At 43.3% G+C, this 14,685-nt stretch overlaps 1 protein-coding gene across 4 annotated transcripts; it reads right to left on the reverse strand.

Moving 5' to 3' along the window:
• Nucleotides 1-3,644: 3,644 nt before the first annotated feature.
• On the reverse strand, nucleotides 3,645-14,040 carry KPNA2 (karyopherin subunit alpha 2). 4 transcript variants are annotated; one of them, XM_049637664.1, is made up of 11 exons: nucleotides 13,952-14,040; nucleotides 12,528-12,604; nucleotides 12,221-12,358; nucleotides 10,168-10,256; nucleotides 9,098-9,366; nucleotides 8,512-8,606; nucleotides 8,146-8,409; nucleotides 7,221-7,454; nucleotides 6,779-6,961; nucleotides 4,840-4,989; nucleotides 3,645-3,993 (listed from the first exon to the last, which is right to left on the reverse strand). In XM_049637664.1, the coding sequence occupies exons 2-11, from the start codon at nucleotides 12,600-12,602 to the stop codon at nucleotides 3,901-3,903; spliced, it is 1,590 nt and encodes a 529-aa protein (XP_049493621.1). In that variant the 5' UTR covers nucleotides 12,603-12,604; nucleotides 13,952-14,040; the 3' UTR covers nucleotides 3,645-3,900. The 4 variants fall into 4 exon arrangements, with proteins under 4 accessions (XP_049493621.1, XP_049493617.1, XP_049493620.1 ...); XM_049637660.1 differs by having other exon boundaries at nucleotides 13,948-14,038; XM_049637663.1 differs by having other exon boundaries at nucleotides 12,528-12,625; nucleotides 13,948-14,036.
• Between the last annotated feature and the right edge of the window lie 645 nt (nucleotides 14,041-14,685).

Below are 14,685 nucleotides of genomic sequence, written 5' to 3' on the forward strand. Positions count from 1 at the left end.
GCCTGGACGGGATGCACAAAGTGATTGTTAGGATAGGGTTTGGTGCTCACAACTCCCCTCCTGCACAGCGTTATGAAACTGTCCCAAATATCTAGGAGGAACTGGCGTTTATAAGACACCAGAATTATGCTTTCAAACTAGGCCAGCAACATGCCATTTAACATACAAATGCTCAAAATTAAATGGCTCCTCTGCCCTCCCCCAAACCCTCCTTGATAGCTTGAGTGTTTTTTATCATGTTTATTAGCAGGGGTTATGAGGTTTTACATCAGTGATGTTACTAAACACTTTTCACTACACTTTCTCTTGGGGGAGAGGGGGTGGGGGGGTGCTTCAGGATTTGGCCAGGTTTTGTTCATCACAAATTGGGTCAACAGCCCAATCTCAAAAGAAAGCGCCATTAATGACATGTTTCAAAGGGCTTTCCAAAATCAGCCAGCTGGGTTCTGACAAACTTCAGCAGGGCGGAGGGAGGCAAGGAGTAGCCAGCTACACTCTCCTTTTAACGGCCTTCTGAACCTGGGGTACTGCAACCCCACAAGGTTTCCAACTGCCCAACAAACTGAAGCTTTTGCTCCTAGAACTATTATTGGTAGGGGAAAAAGGAACATACCGCCATTTTGGTTTAATTTACCTGGTTCTCAGAGGCAAAAAAAAAAAAAAAAGAAGAAGCAATTTGAGGCCAAATGCTAACGCAAAATCCTATCTAACACTGAGGATCTATTATAACAAGAAATTATCCACAGCTTTTATCATTTCAGTAATGATGCAGCCACAGAAGGGTTGAAGAAGAGGGAATAATCCGACAACCTTAAGAAATGGAATGTTTAGGGGCGCCTGGGTGGCTCAGTTGGTTTAGTGTCCGACTTTGACTCAGGTCATGATCTCACAGTTCGCAGATATGAGCCCTCTGCATCAGGCTCATGCTGACAGCTCTGAGCCTGGAGCCTGCTTCGGATTCTGTGTCTCCCTCTCTGTCTCTGCCCCTCCCTGCTCTCTCTCTCTCTCTCTCTCTCTCTTTCTCTCTCTGAAAAAATAAACATTTAAAAAAATGAAATATTTATTCCCTACTTTGGTCCAAAAATAGTAGCTTGTGGGGCACCTGGGTGACTCAGTTTGTTGAGCATCTGACTCTTGATTTCGGCTCAGGTCATGATCTCACGGTTCATGGGATCGGGCCCCGTGTCGGGCTTTGCACTGACAGCATGGAGCCTGCTTGAGATTCTCTCTCCCTCCCTGTCTCTCTGCCCCTCCCTGGCTCTCTCTCTCAAAAATAAATAAACTTAAAAAAAAAAAATAGTAGCTTGATAGGATATTTAAAGCTGATACAATGTAGCAACAAAAAGAATCAACACTTGGTGCAATGTTTAACAATAATGGATGTTCAACCTCTAACCACAAGGTAACTCTTTGAAGATTTTTGCAACAAGCAAAGGAAGTGTTAGTTTTTTCTTTGATATTTGCCTCATGAAAATTTAAGTGTTACCTTCCCACCCCTACTTACCTACTACCACTACTACCAAAGGAAAACAGTAATGGGCAAAGAGATATAATTTATTAAAGCCTCAAATGGGGTTTAAAATTGATAGGAGCTACAAAACGTTGTGCATTAACAAAAGCAGTTTAGACATTAACACTCTGTGAAAGAGAAAAAGGTTGGTGGCTACATAGCATTTTACTGGACTTTTAAAACTCGAGCTGAACATGAAAACTCATTCTCAAGAGATAGAAGTTTTATCCAGTTAAGTTCAATAACTACAAACGCCTCTGTGGATTTGAACTCCAAGGAAACGAACATGCTAAAAATGTTACCTAGAATATGAAAATGTATTTCTGGCAATCAGCTGTCTCCTGCCCATTACTTCACTATCGCGTTATGCTCTCACTCGAAAACCTACAGACCTTACACTTTTTACTAGCGTGCATTACACCGGTCCCTCTAAGCCCACTAGGCTCCACCTACCTTAAAACATAAACCTACTGTGTCCCGGTTTACTTCCACATTATCTCTTCTCACATTCAAGACTTCTGGACCCAGCATCTAAGGGACCTGCAGTGGAGCAAGTAGGTGGGACAGGGAGGGAAGTCTGTGCAGTTTTGTGACTTCTCTCCTGCCTCCTCTTTAGGGAAGGCTTTGTACAGAGAAAACCGAGGAAATGACCAGGGCTCCCAACAAGAGGCCCTAAGCTTAGGAGGACCCCATGTAACGCAGCTTAGCATTCCAGATGAAAACCCCAGCTGCGAGTGCTTCACATAAGCATTAGCCAAGGTGTTCTCGATTTCTACACCCAAAGTACTAATTGATCTAGCATTCTCTATCTCTACACCCAAACAAGCGCTAAAGATTCTAGCATTCTCTATTTCTACACCCAAACACTAAATATTCTTTTTCATAGCGGGAACTTCGAGAGTCTGTTATCTGCAAAGGGCAAAATGAATTCACGTGTAGGTTGATGAACTGGGGTGGGGGAGAGGGGGAGGAGGGGCAGGGGAAGAGTAACCTTACGTGTGTACCCACTGAGAGAAGGTAAGCGGGTATCTGTTGCATTACACTACTGACTTGAAAAATTGTCTTATTTTACTGACTACAGTGCCCTTTGTGGTCATAACTCGTTTTTTAGTCTTCAACCCAAATGCCCACCTCCACCACCACAGCTCCTGACCCTCCGTGGGAAAACAAGCAGGCAAAGCTGTTCGATTATCAGCAGTGGAGACTTGGCTCAGTATGTTTCCACCAAAGGGGAAACAGACAGAAGTGCTTATAAGTGTTATTCCATTTGTCCTAAGACTTTTGGGGCCTGTAGTCAACCTTCCCTCCCTCCCCCAAATCCATTTCCTACACTGCTAATAGCATAACTAATCCTTATGGTGGCTTTCAATCCAGACAGTATGGGAGTATATGGGAATTAAATTCAAGAGGACATTTAGACCCCCACTCCTTACCAATTAAACACAACTTCTGGGTAAACTTTCCCAGGTGACGTCAAGGCACAGCTTTGAAACCATGTTCAGCCCTGAAGTTTGGGAGGAGTGAATTCCACTTCTTGCTCCAAGATACTTGTGATTATTTTTTTTTAACGTTTATTATTGGGAGACACAGCATGAACATGGCAGGGGCTAAGAGAGGGGGAGACACAGAATCTGAAGCAAGCTCCAAGCTCTGAGCTGTCAGCACAGAGCCGGACGCGGGGCTCAAACTCACGAACCAGATCATGACCTGAGCCAAAGTCAGTCAATTAACCAACTGAGCCACCCAGGCGTGCCTAAATTTATTATTTTTAATCCCATCTCCCTGGCCAGTGAGATTTAAGGAGATACTGGCTGAGGGCTTCTGGGAAATCTTGTTCATTTTTCTGTGAGAACTTCTGAAAAATTCTTTTCTAGCTGGTGTGTAGAGGGTATGAAGTCTGGAAGCGCCAACAGCCATTATTTACAAAGCCGCAGCCTAGAACAAGTGGGAACTCAGAAGTGGGCGGGGAAAAAGTGATCACCCCTATATCCTTGATGACATCACAAACCTCACACCAGGCAACGTCTCCAACCAGAACCACACCTCTGGTTCGTCACATTGGTTTGGCTGGATCACCCTTCATCTGCAAGCTTAAGGACCCCAAATTAGAAAGCAGTACACAGAAACGGTGAAGTAAAGAAAAGGGTGGAATTTAATCTTTATTTACAGGACACTGCAAGATATGAGATTCCACAGAGAAATAAGAAACCCACCGAGAGGAGAAGCTTCATACAGTTTGTACAGTTCAGAACTGTTCAAGTATAGTTTCCATTGTAAAAAGTGCTACAATAACAAAACACATTTAAAAAGAGTTTAGTAGAGAAAACAGTAAGACAAACTTCTACCAAACGTAGTACACAACAAACAACTTTATGCCTCAGCTGTACAATCTAAAAGTTAAAGGTCCCGGGAGTGCCATCCTGAACTTGGAATGTGTAGCTTTCAGAGGTAGTTTCTGGCACAACATTTTGATCTTCTTCTTCCTGGAAGTATTAAAAAAACAAAACCAAACAATATAGTCCCGCAAGTATGGCACATTTCTAAGCAGCAGCCTGCCTAGAAGTCTGTATTTACTCCTAAGGTCTTCACCTACGTTACCCCTCTAATCAATCCTATAACGTATTTCAGTATTTCAAATAGTGATCGCAGAGCTGCTGAAAACTTGCCAATTCAGGAGTGCCTGGGAGAAGAAGATTCTGAATGGATTCAGGAATGCTACCACAAGAACAAAAAAAAAAGAGAAAAAAAGATTTTCTTCCCCACCCGCCACTTTCCAGGAGGAAATGAAAAGGCTTATTAACTCCTGAGTGTGGTGATGGGGTTGGGCCCCTTCTCCATCAACTCCTACACAAACTTACTCTCCAGACATTCTAAAATCCCTATAAAGCTATTCATTTGAAAGTACAGTGGTGATTTAAAAAATTTTTTTAAATCTCTCAAGATATGATCATCAAGCCAAATATTTGAGGAGCAAACATATACATTATGTCCTACTCACACAGTGATATTTTGCTAAATTCAACAAGGTCACGAGGCTCATTTAAAAAGTGTAAGGAGGGGCGCCTGGGTGGCTCAGTTAGTTAAGCATCTGACTTCAGCTCAGGCCATGGTCTCATGGTCTGTGAGTTCGAGCCCCGTGTCGGGCTCTATGCTGTCAATTCATAGCCTGGAGCCTGCTCCCGAGATTCTGTGTCTCCCTCTCTCTCTCTCTGCCCCCCCCCCCCCCTCCCTTTCTTTCATAAAAAAGAAAAAATTTTAAAAAAAAAAAAAAAGAGTAAGGAAAAAATCTTATGGGCTTGACTTTGTGTATTTTCCAACTTCTTACTCACCTCTACAGAGAAATACTTCTCAATCAAGTTTAATGAAGCTTTGTACACAGACTCATTTTCATGGTTTTGTAGAGCTTCAATTTTGTCCAAACCTCCGCATTCTTCAATCATTATACTGAGTTTCTCAGTTTCACCTAGTTTCTCAGCAGCCTAAAAAACATTCTCAGTTTACTTGAATTTACTGAATGTTCCATTTTAGTGATAAAAACAAAGTTTATGATTGGCTGTTGATATATGTATCAGACATACACTTGGAAGTTCCTGCCAATAACCCTATGAGATCATTTTATCTCCAGTTTACATTTTTTTAAAAATTCAAGGTGATCAGGTGCCCCTCGGTGGCTCAGTCTGTTGAGCCTCCAACTTCGGCTCAGGTCATGATCTCATGGCGTGTGAGTTCCAGCCTGGCATCGGGCTCTGTGCTGACAGCTCAGGGCCTGGAGCCTGCTTTGCATCTCTGTCTCCCTCTCTCTGCCCCTACCCCTCTCGCGCTTTGTCTCTCTCTCTCAAAAATAAATAAACATTAAAAACAATTTTTTTTTTTTTTAAATTCAAGGTGATGAGATCTGTACTTGCTCTCGGCAGCTACTTCTGGAGATCTCAGAGATCTTCCAAGTAGTTCTCAGTAATTTCTTTGCATCAAAATCATCCAGGCAAATTTAAAAATGACACCATATCGGGTTGCCTGGGTGGCTCGGTAGGTTAAGCGTTCGACTTCAGCTCAGGTCATGATCTCACGGTTCGTGGGTTCGAGCCCCGCGTCAGGCTCTGTGTTAATAGCTCACAGCCTGGGGGCATCTGGGTGGCTCAGTCGGTTGAGCGTCCGACTTCAGCTCAGGTCACGATCTCACCGTTCGTGAGTTCGAGCCCCGCGTCAGGCTCTGGGCTGATGGCTCAGAGCCTGGAGCCTGCTTCCAATTCTGTGTCTCTCTCTCTCTCTGCCCCTCCCCCATTCATGCTCTGTCTCTCTCTGTCTCAAAAATACATAAACATTAAAAAAAATTAAAAAAAAAAAAAAAAATAGCTCACAGCCTGGAGCCTGCTGTGGATTCTGTGTACCCCCCTCTTCTCTCTGCCCCTCCCTGCCCCTTGTACTCGGTCTCTCTCTTGCTCTCTCAAAAACAAACATTAAAAAAAAAAACAAAAACAAACCACTACATCCAGGTTCAATTGATCTTTGATGGGAACCGAAAATTACTGTTTCATAAAAGCACCTCAGATAACACCAAAGTGTAGTCAAGGCGGAGAACCACCATCTAAGGGCAAAGATGGCCTATGCTGCATAAAAACAAATTTCCCTGAATGGATTATTTGCTGACATCAAGAATTTATTGGTATAAAAATGATATTATGGCCTTTTTTAAAGTCCTCAAATTAGAAGATAAATATTTACAGATGAAATAACTTACTTTCTTCAAAATAACTTAGAGAGGGCTTGGGTAAGGGAAAGTAGGAAAACAGGCCAAATGTTGACAAATTATTTATGCTGGATGATGAATACACCAAGCATCACCATTCTAGACTCAACTCTTTGTAGGTAAAATTTCCATAATCAGAAGTCGTTAGGTAGGACCTACCTCCCACCAACCACTGTGACTAAGTGCCACACGCTAGGTCAATTAGGAATGGAATCAGAAAAAAACCAATTAGATAACTAAGTCATCAAAATCTAATTTCACCAAAATTCAGTAGGATATTGGAGAATTAAAGATTCTTGACAAATTAGATGGGAATGAACAGTGTCCACATACGGATTTGATTTCAATTCAGGTCATCCACTCAGATCTCTTATAATCCCTTGTCACGTCTTACCAAGAGTGTGGCCCACATTAAAATAGCCTTTCTAATTCTGTGGCCTACTAAGTAAACTTAGCTGCCCTACCCTGAGTTTAAATCACTTATCATCAAGCCCAAATTCCAATGCTACCTTAACACCTACCTGAAAGATGTTTGAAATGGCATCCAGAATAACCAGAATGATTTTGGTATCTTTTGCAGTTAAGAGGTTCATCAATGGTTCTATTATGCCACAGTGAACGAGGTATACAATCTGCTCCACTGTTCCGCCACTCGTATAGTTGGTCACAGCCCACACAGCTTCCTTTTGTGTCTTAAAGTCTGCCTAATAAACATAAGGAAACAAGTTTACTTCAGAAACGATTGTAAAACTAAAATTCCAGAAGTATTGTTTTAGAAAAACAAGGACACAAACTACCAACTGATTCCATCCAACCTTAAAGGTAAGAGGTCACTGGCTACTATTTAGCAAAGAACTAGAAGCAGAACCAGCACTGGCACATCAAGAATCTTATCAAGCACAGCTCTACCAAGTGTCCATCCGTAAATACTAACATCCTTCGATTAAGTTAAGACTTCATCACCTTAGAGAGAACACCAACGAGGAATGGAACTAATCCATGATTCACAACTTGCTGTATCTGGTCCTGGCGACCAGCTGTGATGTTTGACATTGTCCACGTAGCTTCCTTCTGAATATTAGTTTTGGGGTTCGTTAGTAGGCTGGGAAAGACAGCAAGTGCTCCCGCATCTATTACAACCTGAGTCTGTTCATCTGTCCCAGTGACAATATTTCCTATGGCTCTTAGCGCAGGAGTCTGAAAAGGAAATGCAGATGCCAGCTGTTAACTTTTATTTTTTCAGCACTGCTCCAAAAGTCTATACCCCAAAGGTTTTGTCAAGTCAGAGCCTCATCATGGCCCTAAAATAGGTAATATGTCAGTATCAGTTTATTAATTGACCATGCTTATGTTTTCTATTCTCATCTAAAAGTTAACAACTGGGGTGGGGGGGTGGGGTGGGGAGGTGCCTGGGTAGCTCAGTCACAGTCAGTTAAGCATCCGACTTCAGCTCAGGTCATGATCTCATGGTTCGTGAGTTCAAGGCCCACGTTGGGCTCTGTGCTGACAACTTGGAGCCTGGAGCCTGCTTCGGATTCTGTGTCTTCCACTCTCTCTGCCCTTTACCACCCACACTCTCAAACATAAATAAACACTCTCTCCCTCTGAAAAATAAACATTAAAAAAAAACTTAATGTTAACAACTGGGGCACCTGGGTGGCTCAACTGGCTGACTGTCCAAATCTTGATTTCAGCTCAGGTCATGATCCAAGTGTCATGGGATCAAGCCCCCCATCTAGCTCCCCAGGGAGCGTGGAGGCTACTTAGGAATTCTCTCCCTCTGCCCCTTTCCCCTGGTCAAGCTCTCTCAAACTAACTAAACTAAACGAAGCTAAACAACCAACCAACCAACCAACCAACTAACTAACTGATAAAGTTAACAACTTACCACAATGGGCAATTCAGTAGCTCCTAGAAGCTTCACAAGTTGGGGCACAACTCCTGTTTTCACGACCATCTCAATCCGTTCATTTGGACCATCAGTAAGGTAGGAAATGGCCCAGCAGGTATCCGCTAATACTTCTGGATCATCATGATGCAGAAGACGAACTAAGGTAGGAAGAATCTGCTCAACAGCATCTAATGGGGGTGCAGGATTCTTGTTGCGACAAAGGTTTGAAAGTGTCCAAGTAAGGTTCCGTAAGTAACCACACTGAGGGGAAAGAAAAATGCAATGAGAGGTCCTCTGTATTTTGAGGAGATGGGAAAAACTGGAATCAAGAAGCGAGTAACCGGACTTATGTTAGTAACTTACTGCTAAAGAGGACATGTCAGGAACAGCAAGGAGAGCCAACAGCGGGTCAACTGCACCATACTTGATAACCAAGTCTCGGAAAACTGAACCATCACCTAAACAAAGGCAAGGTTAATTTGTAACTATTTTTCTAGCACCATTAGTGTACAGTGACTGAATGGGTCTTAACACAAAGACAACCCTGGGAAATCCCTAACTTACTTAGCCACCACTTTCACCCCTGATAAGCATGGGAAGCAAACAAACTTAAATCTTAACACACAGGTCACTATTACTTATGATAAGCCACTTCTTCCCACCTCAGTAGGATTAGAAACAATCAGTCAAGAGAATTTTAAATCTGGGGCGCCCGGGTGGCTCAGTCGGTTAAGCATCCGACTTCGGTTCAGGCCACGATCTCAAAGTCAGAGAGTTCGAGCCTTGCCTTGGGCTCTGTGCTGACACCTCAGAGCCTGGGGCCTGCTTCAGATTCTGTGTCTCCCTCTCTCTCCCCCTCCCCCACTCACGCTCCCTCAAAAATAAACAAATAAACATTAAAAACAACGAAAAAAACTCTCTTAAAAAAATCTGTTTTAAATCCAAGTACCTGCAATGTTTCCTAGAGCCCATACAGCTTGCTCACTGATGTGGGCATGGGAAGAGGCCAACAGAGAAATGAATGCTGGGATAGCACCTCCATCTACCACAGCCTTGGTCTGTTCTGATGTACCGGAAGCAATGTTAGTGAGGGCCCAAGCAGATTCGAACTGAATGGGGCTACAATCAGTTCTGCCCAAGAAGGACACAAATTTTGGAATCAAACCAGCTCGGATTATGTTGTCTATGGGAGGCTGTTTTTCCCTAGAAAGCAGTTTCCTAAGGGTAAGCAAAAAGAAAAATGAAAGTTGAGGAGGAATAACAAAAGTTTGTGTAAAAATCGATTTAAAATGCAATTCAAGAGTTTAGAACTATAGATAACCTTTTAAAGTCATGCAATAATGTTGAGATATCATGGAATTTAAGAGGAGATTAACAGACTGGTTGCAATGGTGCTACCCAGGTGGTGTCTTTAACTACCTTTTATCCAAAATTGAAGAATTACCAGTAATGGAAATTAGCCTCTTCGCTGCATCCGCGGAAACTACTTTAGATCTTGTCACTTTAAAATGTCGGCAGTCTGACAGAATTACACTACCAGTGGGGTGATCTGTGTTTCCCTAACTACTGGTGAGGTTAAACATCTTTTCCTTCATCATTTGTCACTTGGATTTTTGAGCACACTGTCAAACTATAGAAATTATTAATTCTGTTACAAATGTCACAAGATACTTGCGTTTGATGGAAAGTGAGTAAAGGCACCATTCTAAATGCACGTGCCAATCCCACTTAATGATTCCTTTCTCTGACACCACTTTGAAATGCCACTTTGACAAAACTTTGTAATTTACTTAAAAGGTATGCCAAAAGGTTGACAGTGATTATCACTGGGGGTGGGTGGGACTTGAGGCAATTACAAAATTACAGTTTCACCCACGGAAAGACTCTAATGAAATCAGGCTTTTGGCCAAGTTAACCTTTATTTTACCCATGCCATCTGTCTCTTTCCCAATAACAACAAAAATCTAAAAAGGCTGGTATCTTAGTGATGTCATTCATGCTATAGCCGAAAAGACTTACCTAGCAGCTTGAGTAGCCTGGAGCTGGCTTTCCAAATTGTTGCTATTTATGCCTTTGACAATGTCATCAACAGACCAATTGACAGTGCCCTGCAAGGACAATGGGATCAATTTTGCAAATTATCATTTTTAAGATTAAATATAAACAATAAAATCTCTACCTGGCACTGTGAAGACCTTTTCTGTGAAGACCTTTTTAAAATCAGTTACTGTAAGTTTAGACTTATGCGGAATTGTGGCCGTTAACTAAATATCCATTATTTTAGATGTAGAAGAGCACTCAAACTTGGTATTATGAATCCCTGGAATCTCCAATTATGGAGTATTAAAGCATTTTGTCACTAAAAGAGGAGACTGTGAACAATCTAGTAAATTAAATTAGAGCAGTTTGGACGTTGTTCTACATTAGTCTCAATCACCCACATTCAGATACGCTGTCAGGGAGAAAAGGATGCAGTTATATAGGCAACGTGCTAGGAATTTTCTCATCTAAGCTTCTAATCTATGCATTTCCACAGTACAGTGCTACAGGAATGGCTCATGTTGTGAACACCACAGAAGAGCTTGAGAACCAGTACTATAGTTAACTCAAAAAGACAGTGCCCCTTTTTCCATAAGAGCTTACAACTTAATAAGGGAAATGTGAAAAATAGACACCATAAGTGGCAAATATACACACATTCACTCTCCATTTGTGATGCACAGCTGGGGTGCTATGCGAATTCTGAAAAGGGGACATTTTTCCTATCAGGTTGATCAAGGAGTGCTGTAAGAAGATAGGATTTGAATATAGTACTCTACAGACAGCACATAGATACTATTTCATGAAAAAAAAAAAAACATTTGGAGCTCTAAAGGAAAGCATAATGTAAAAAAAGCAGGAAAGTTCCCAGTATCTTTTAAAGATAAAAAAAAAAAAAGATAATCTGAAAGTCTAAGATGGATCGAATTTACAAAAATAAACCTTCCAGGGGCACCTGGCTGGCTCTGTTAGCAGAGCGTGCAACTCTTGATCTCGGGGTTGTGAGTTTGAGCTCCACGTTGGGTGTGGAAATTACTCAAAAATAAAATCTTAAAATAAAACTTCCAAGAATATGGATTTAAAACTACCAAAGTTTTTGAGGTGTGTGGGTGACTCAGGTTAAGCGTCCAAAACGATTTAGGTTCAGGTCATGATCTCACACTTGGGGAGATCAAGCCCTCGTCAGGCTCTGCACTGATAGCACGGAGTTGCTCGGGCTTCCCTCTCTTCCTCCATGTCTCTCCCACAAGTGCATGTGCGCTCGCTCGCTCTCTCAAAATAAGCGTTAAAAAAAAAACCTACCAAAGTTTTTTCAGCAGAGAAATAACAAGTCTAAACAGCATATCAAGAATATTTTTAGGTATACAGTGTGTGGCATAGAATGAAGGAAAAGATAAATTAGAAAATCACTGAAAATATTGCAGGAGAGGGGCACCTGGGTGGCTGAGTCAGTTAAGCGCCGGACTTCGGCTCAGGTCATGATCTCGTGGTTCGTGAATTCAAGCCCCACATCGGGCTCTGTGCTGACAGCTCAGAGCCTGGAGCCTGTTTCAGATTCTGTGTCTCCCTCTCTCTGACCCTCCCCTGTTCATGGTCTGTCTGTCTCTCTCTCTCTCTTTCAAAAATAAACATTAAAAAAGGTTTTCTTTTAAATATCTGAGGAAAAACATCTGAACAAAGATGGTGGAAAATACAAAAAATAGAGAACATCCAAAAAATTGGAAAACGATTGGTTCTGGACACACTAACTTTCATTTAACACTGGAATGGCCAGTCAAGGTACCCAACTGGTGGCTAGAAATGCAGGGAAACCTCAAGGGAGTTTAGAGCTAAAGGAGACCTTGGAATCAGTTATGGAGAGTGGGCAAGAAAGAAGACAACTCATTAGAATTACTGACTGGGGACAGAAAAAAAGATCTTCGCAAAGGTGATAGTTAAAACCATTAGGCTAGGAACGTTATTTAAATTTCTAAGAAAAGCACCATATTGATCTTCTGAATCGACCATAACTCATAACCTACTACATACTTACCTGGTTGTTGCGGTTTTCCTGCAGTGGGGAAGTTGCGTCATCAGGAAACGAGCTTACGTTTCTCCTTTTCAGCATCTGGTCATCCTTCTTAGCTTTCCTCAGCTCCACGTTAACTTCTATTCGGCGGCGCCTCATTTCCTTGAAAAAAGATACACCACTTCACCTATCGTCTTCACCTATCGTATCAGTTTTTCTGGCCAAGTGAGAGCGCTTATTTCAAATTTCCTCCAAGTTTTGACCCCTTCCCAAGTGTCTTTGCATTTAAAAAAAAAAAAAATAGCATAGGAAAGCAACAGAAGGTACTCACTGTACTGTCTTTCCCCTTGTTCTTGAATCTGTTAAGGCGGGCAGCTGGTGAATTAGCATTCTCGTTGGTGGACATGGCTGTGAAACAAAGGGAGAAAGCTAGAAGACGGAGGAAAGGAAAGATTTCTCCTTCATCATTTTGCTTCGTCAGTAAGAGGAGCACCAACAGAATCATCAGGCATGTATTGCATCCACACTTGTCTCTTAGAGGAGCAACTTCCTCCTTCAGCACTATGAAGCACTGAAGTGGCCAAACTGTAGTAGTCCCCTCCCCTCCCAAGGGCTGAGACTTCCTGGAGCGGGGCTGTCCATCAGAAATAGAGCGCAAGCTGTATAAATTTCAATTTCCAGGTCTGCATTTTTCAAAAAGCAACAAATGAAATTAATTTTAACGTCTTATTTAACCCAACACACCCAATATATTCTCATTTCAACGTGTTATAATATTTCGAGCCATTGAGATATTTTACACTTTCTTCATACTAATCCTCCGAAACCTTGAAATCCTGTGCGTACTTTAAGCTTACAGCATATCCCAATTTGGACCAGCCACTTGGGTTGGCTGGCTACCACACTGGGCAGTGCAATTGGACTATTTCAATTAAATAGTTAATTGAAGACAAAGTAGGAGAACTGAGCTCACAGTTAAAACCAATGTCCTAGGGGAAATAAATCCAATATCCATCCTCTGGAGGCTCTATCTACTGTTTTTAAGTGGCCAAAATGGGTACATTCTCCACACTTGAAAATTAAGGAGAAACCTGGCTCCTCATTACACTACGGAACCTTCCCTAACATTTCCTGTCCACACTGAAAACTTGAGACGCAGTTGTCCACCTTCAGCATCTCATTTCATTTCCAGGAATTTCGAGTGAATGCACTTAATCAGGCGGATCTCAACTGTGCTTCATTCAGACTGAGATCTTCAAGAGCAATCGCCAAAAAGCGCCAAGTACAAGTCCCCCTTACAATTTGTTAGCTTTCATTCCGTGTTCTTTGACGAAACGGTGTCACAGCCCGCCCTGGGCCTACGTATTAAGAGAGAGTTCTTCCAACTGCCACCCCCATCGCCAGGCCCTGCCCCTGCCCCCCACCCGGGAAGACGCGGCGGGGAACGGGCGGAGGAGGGGGCCGGGCCGCCTCCCCGGACTCTAGCCCTCGGGCCTCACCGATTTGCCGGGCCGCGATGCGCAAGGGCTCTCCGCTGCGGTTCGCACAGCCGCGGCGCCCTAAAGCCCAAGCACTCGCATCGCAAAACAGCCGCTTCGTCAACGAACGACGCCCCCGAGGCCTCGTCAACGAGGGAGGCCAAAGCCAGGTCGGGCGTGTACTCGGGCCCTCCCCTCCCGCCACCCGCAAGCGGAGCGCGGCCCGCAGGCCTGCCGTTATCGCTCCGGCCGGACCCCGGCCCGAGTTCGTACCTACACGGCCGGCTCAGGATTCCACAAGAGGCGGTGCGGGGCGCGCAGGGTGCAGGTCAGCTGCCCTGAAAACGTCCACCACGGCTCAGCCCAAAGACGGTGTGGCTCGTGCTGCCGGCCGGCGCGATTTAAATTTCCCGGTGTCCCCGCACTCCGATTGGCTGGTTCGAGTCTACGCCGTGTGCCCATTGGCGGATTTGAAAAACACGTTAGGGGGGTTGGTCATAGGGCCAAGAAGAAGAGAGGATAACATCGCGAGATATGGGAGCGGCCGGGCAATCCCAGAGCACTTTGCAGTTCGGAGAGGAAAGACTCCAGATCCCAGCCTGCAGCGGGCAAGTTCTCCGCCCTGCTTTGGCCCGAACCTCGGGTCTTTGCAGGGAGATTATGCAAGTGACGTCGCTCGCTGCTCGTTTGCCTGGGCGGCTGCTTCAACCAAAACACCACAAATGATTTCCAAAATGATTCCCTTTAAAAACCTTGACATAGAGGAGGTAGATTTAAAAAAAGAATATCTTGATATAGAAACATACCGCTATGCGTTTTTTCCCTGCTAGGACACAGAAGGAACTTGGCAGGGGTTTCTGACCATTATGGAGAGAAGGGATAAGGCAGGCTTGTGTTACATTTTTTAGTTTTAATTTTTTTTAGCTTGTGTCGTAAAAGACTGCATAGAAGCCACAAATATGCTAACAAAAGGCTTTGTATGGCTTTTTCTTCAGACACTCATTTATTTTT

This window comes from Panthera uncia, chromosome E1 (genome assembly GCF_023721935.1).
Source record: "Panthera uncia isolate 11264 chromosome E1, Puncia_PCG_1.0, whole genome shotgun sequence".
Lineage (NCBI taxonomy): Eukaryota > Metazoa > Chordata > Mammalia > Carnivora > Felidae > Panthera > Panthera uncia.

What these genes read in the sequence shown, in the direction of transcription:
- KPNA2 (XM_049637664.1), bottom strand. Translation starts at nt 12,602, where the DNA reads ATGTCCACCAACGAGAATGCTAATTCACCAGCTGCCCGCCTTAACAGA. An exon ending in ACAAGGGGAAAGACAGTACA is followed by an intron (nt 12,359 to 12,527) that starts GTGAGTACCTTC and finishes TCTTTTTTCAAG; the next exon opens with GAAATGAGGCGCCGCCGAAT. An exon ending in CTACTGAATTGCCCATTGTG is followed by an intron (nt 7,455 to 8,145) that starts GTAAGTTGTTAA and finishes TTTCCTTTTCAG; the next exon opens with ACTCCTGCGCTAAGAGCCAT.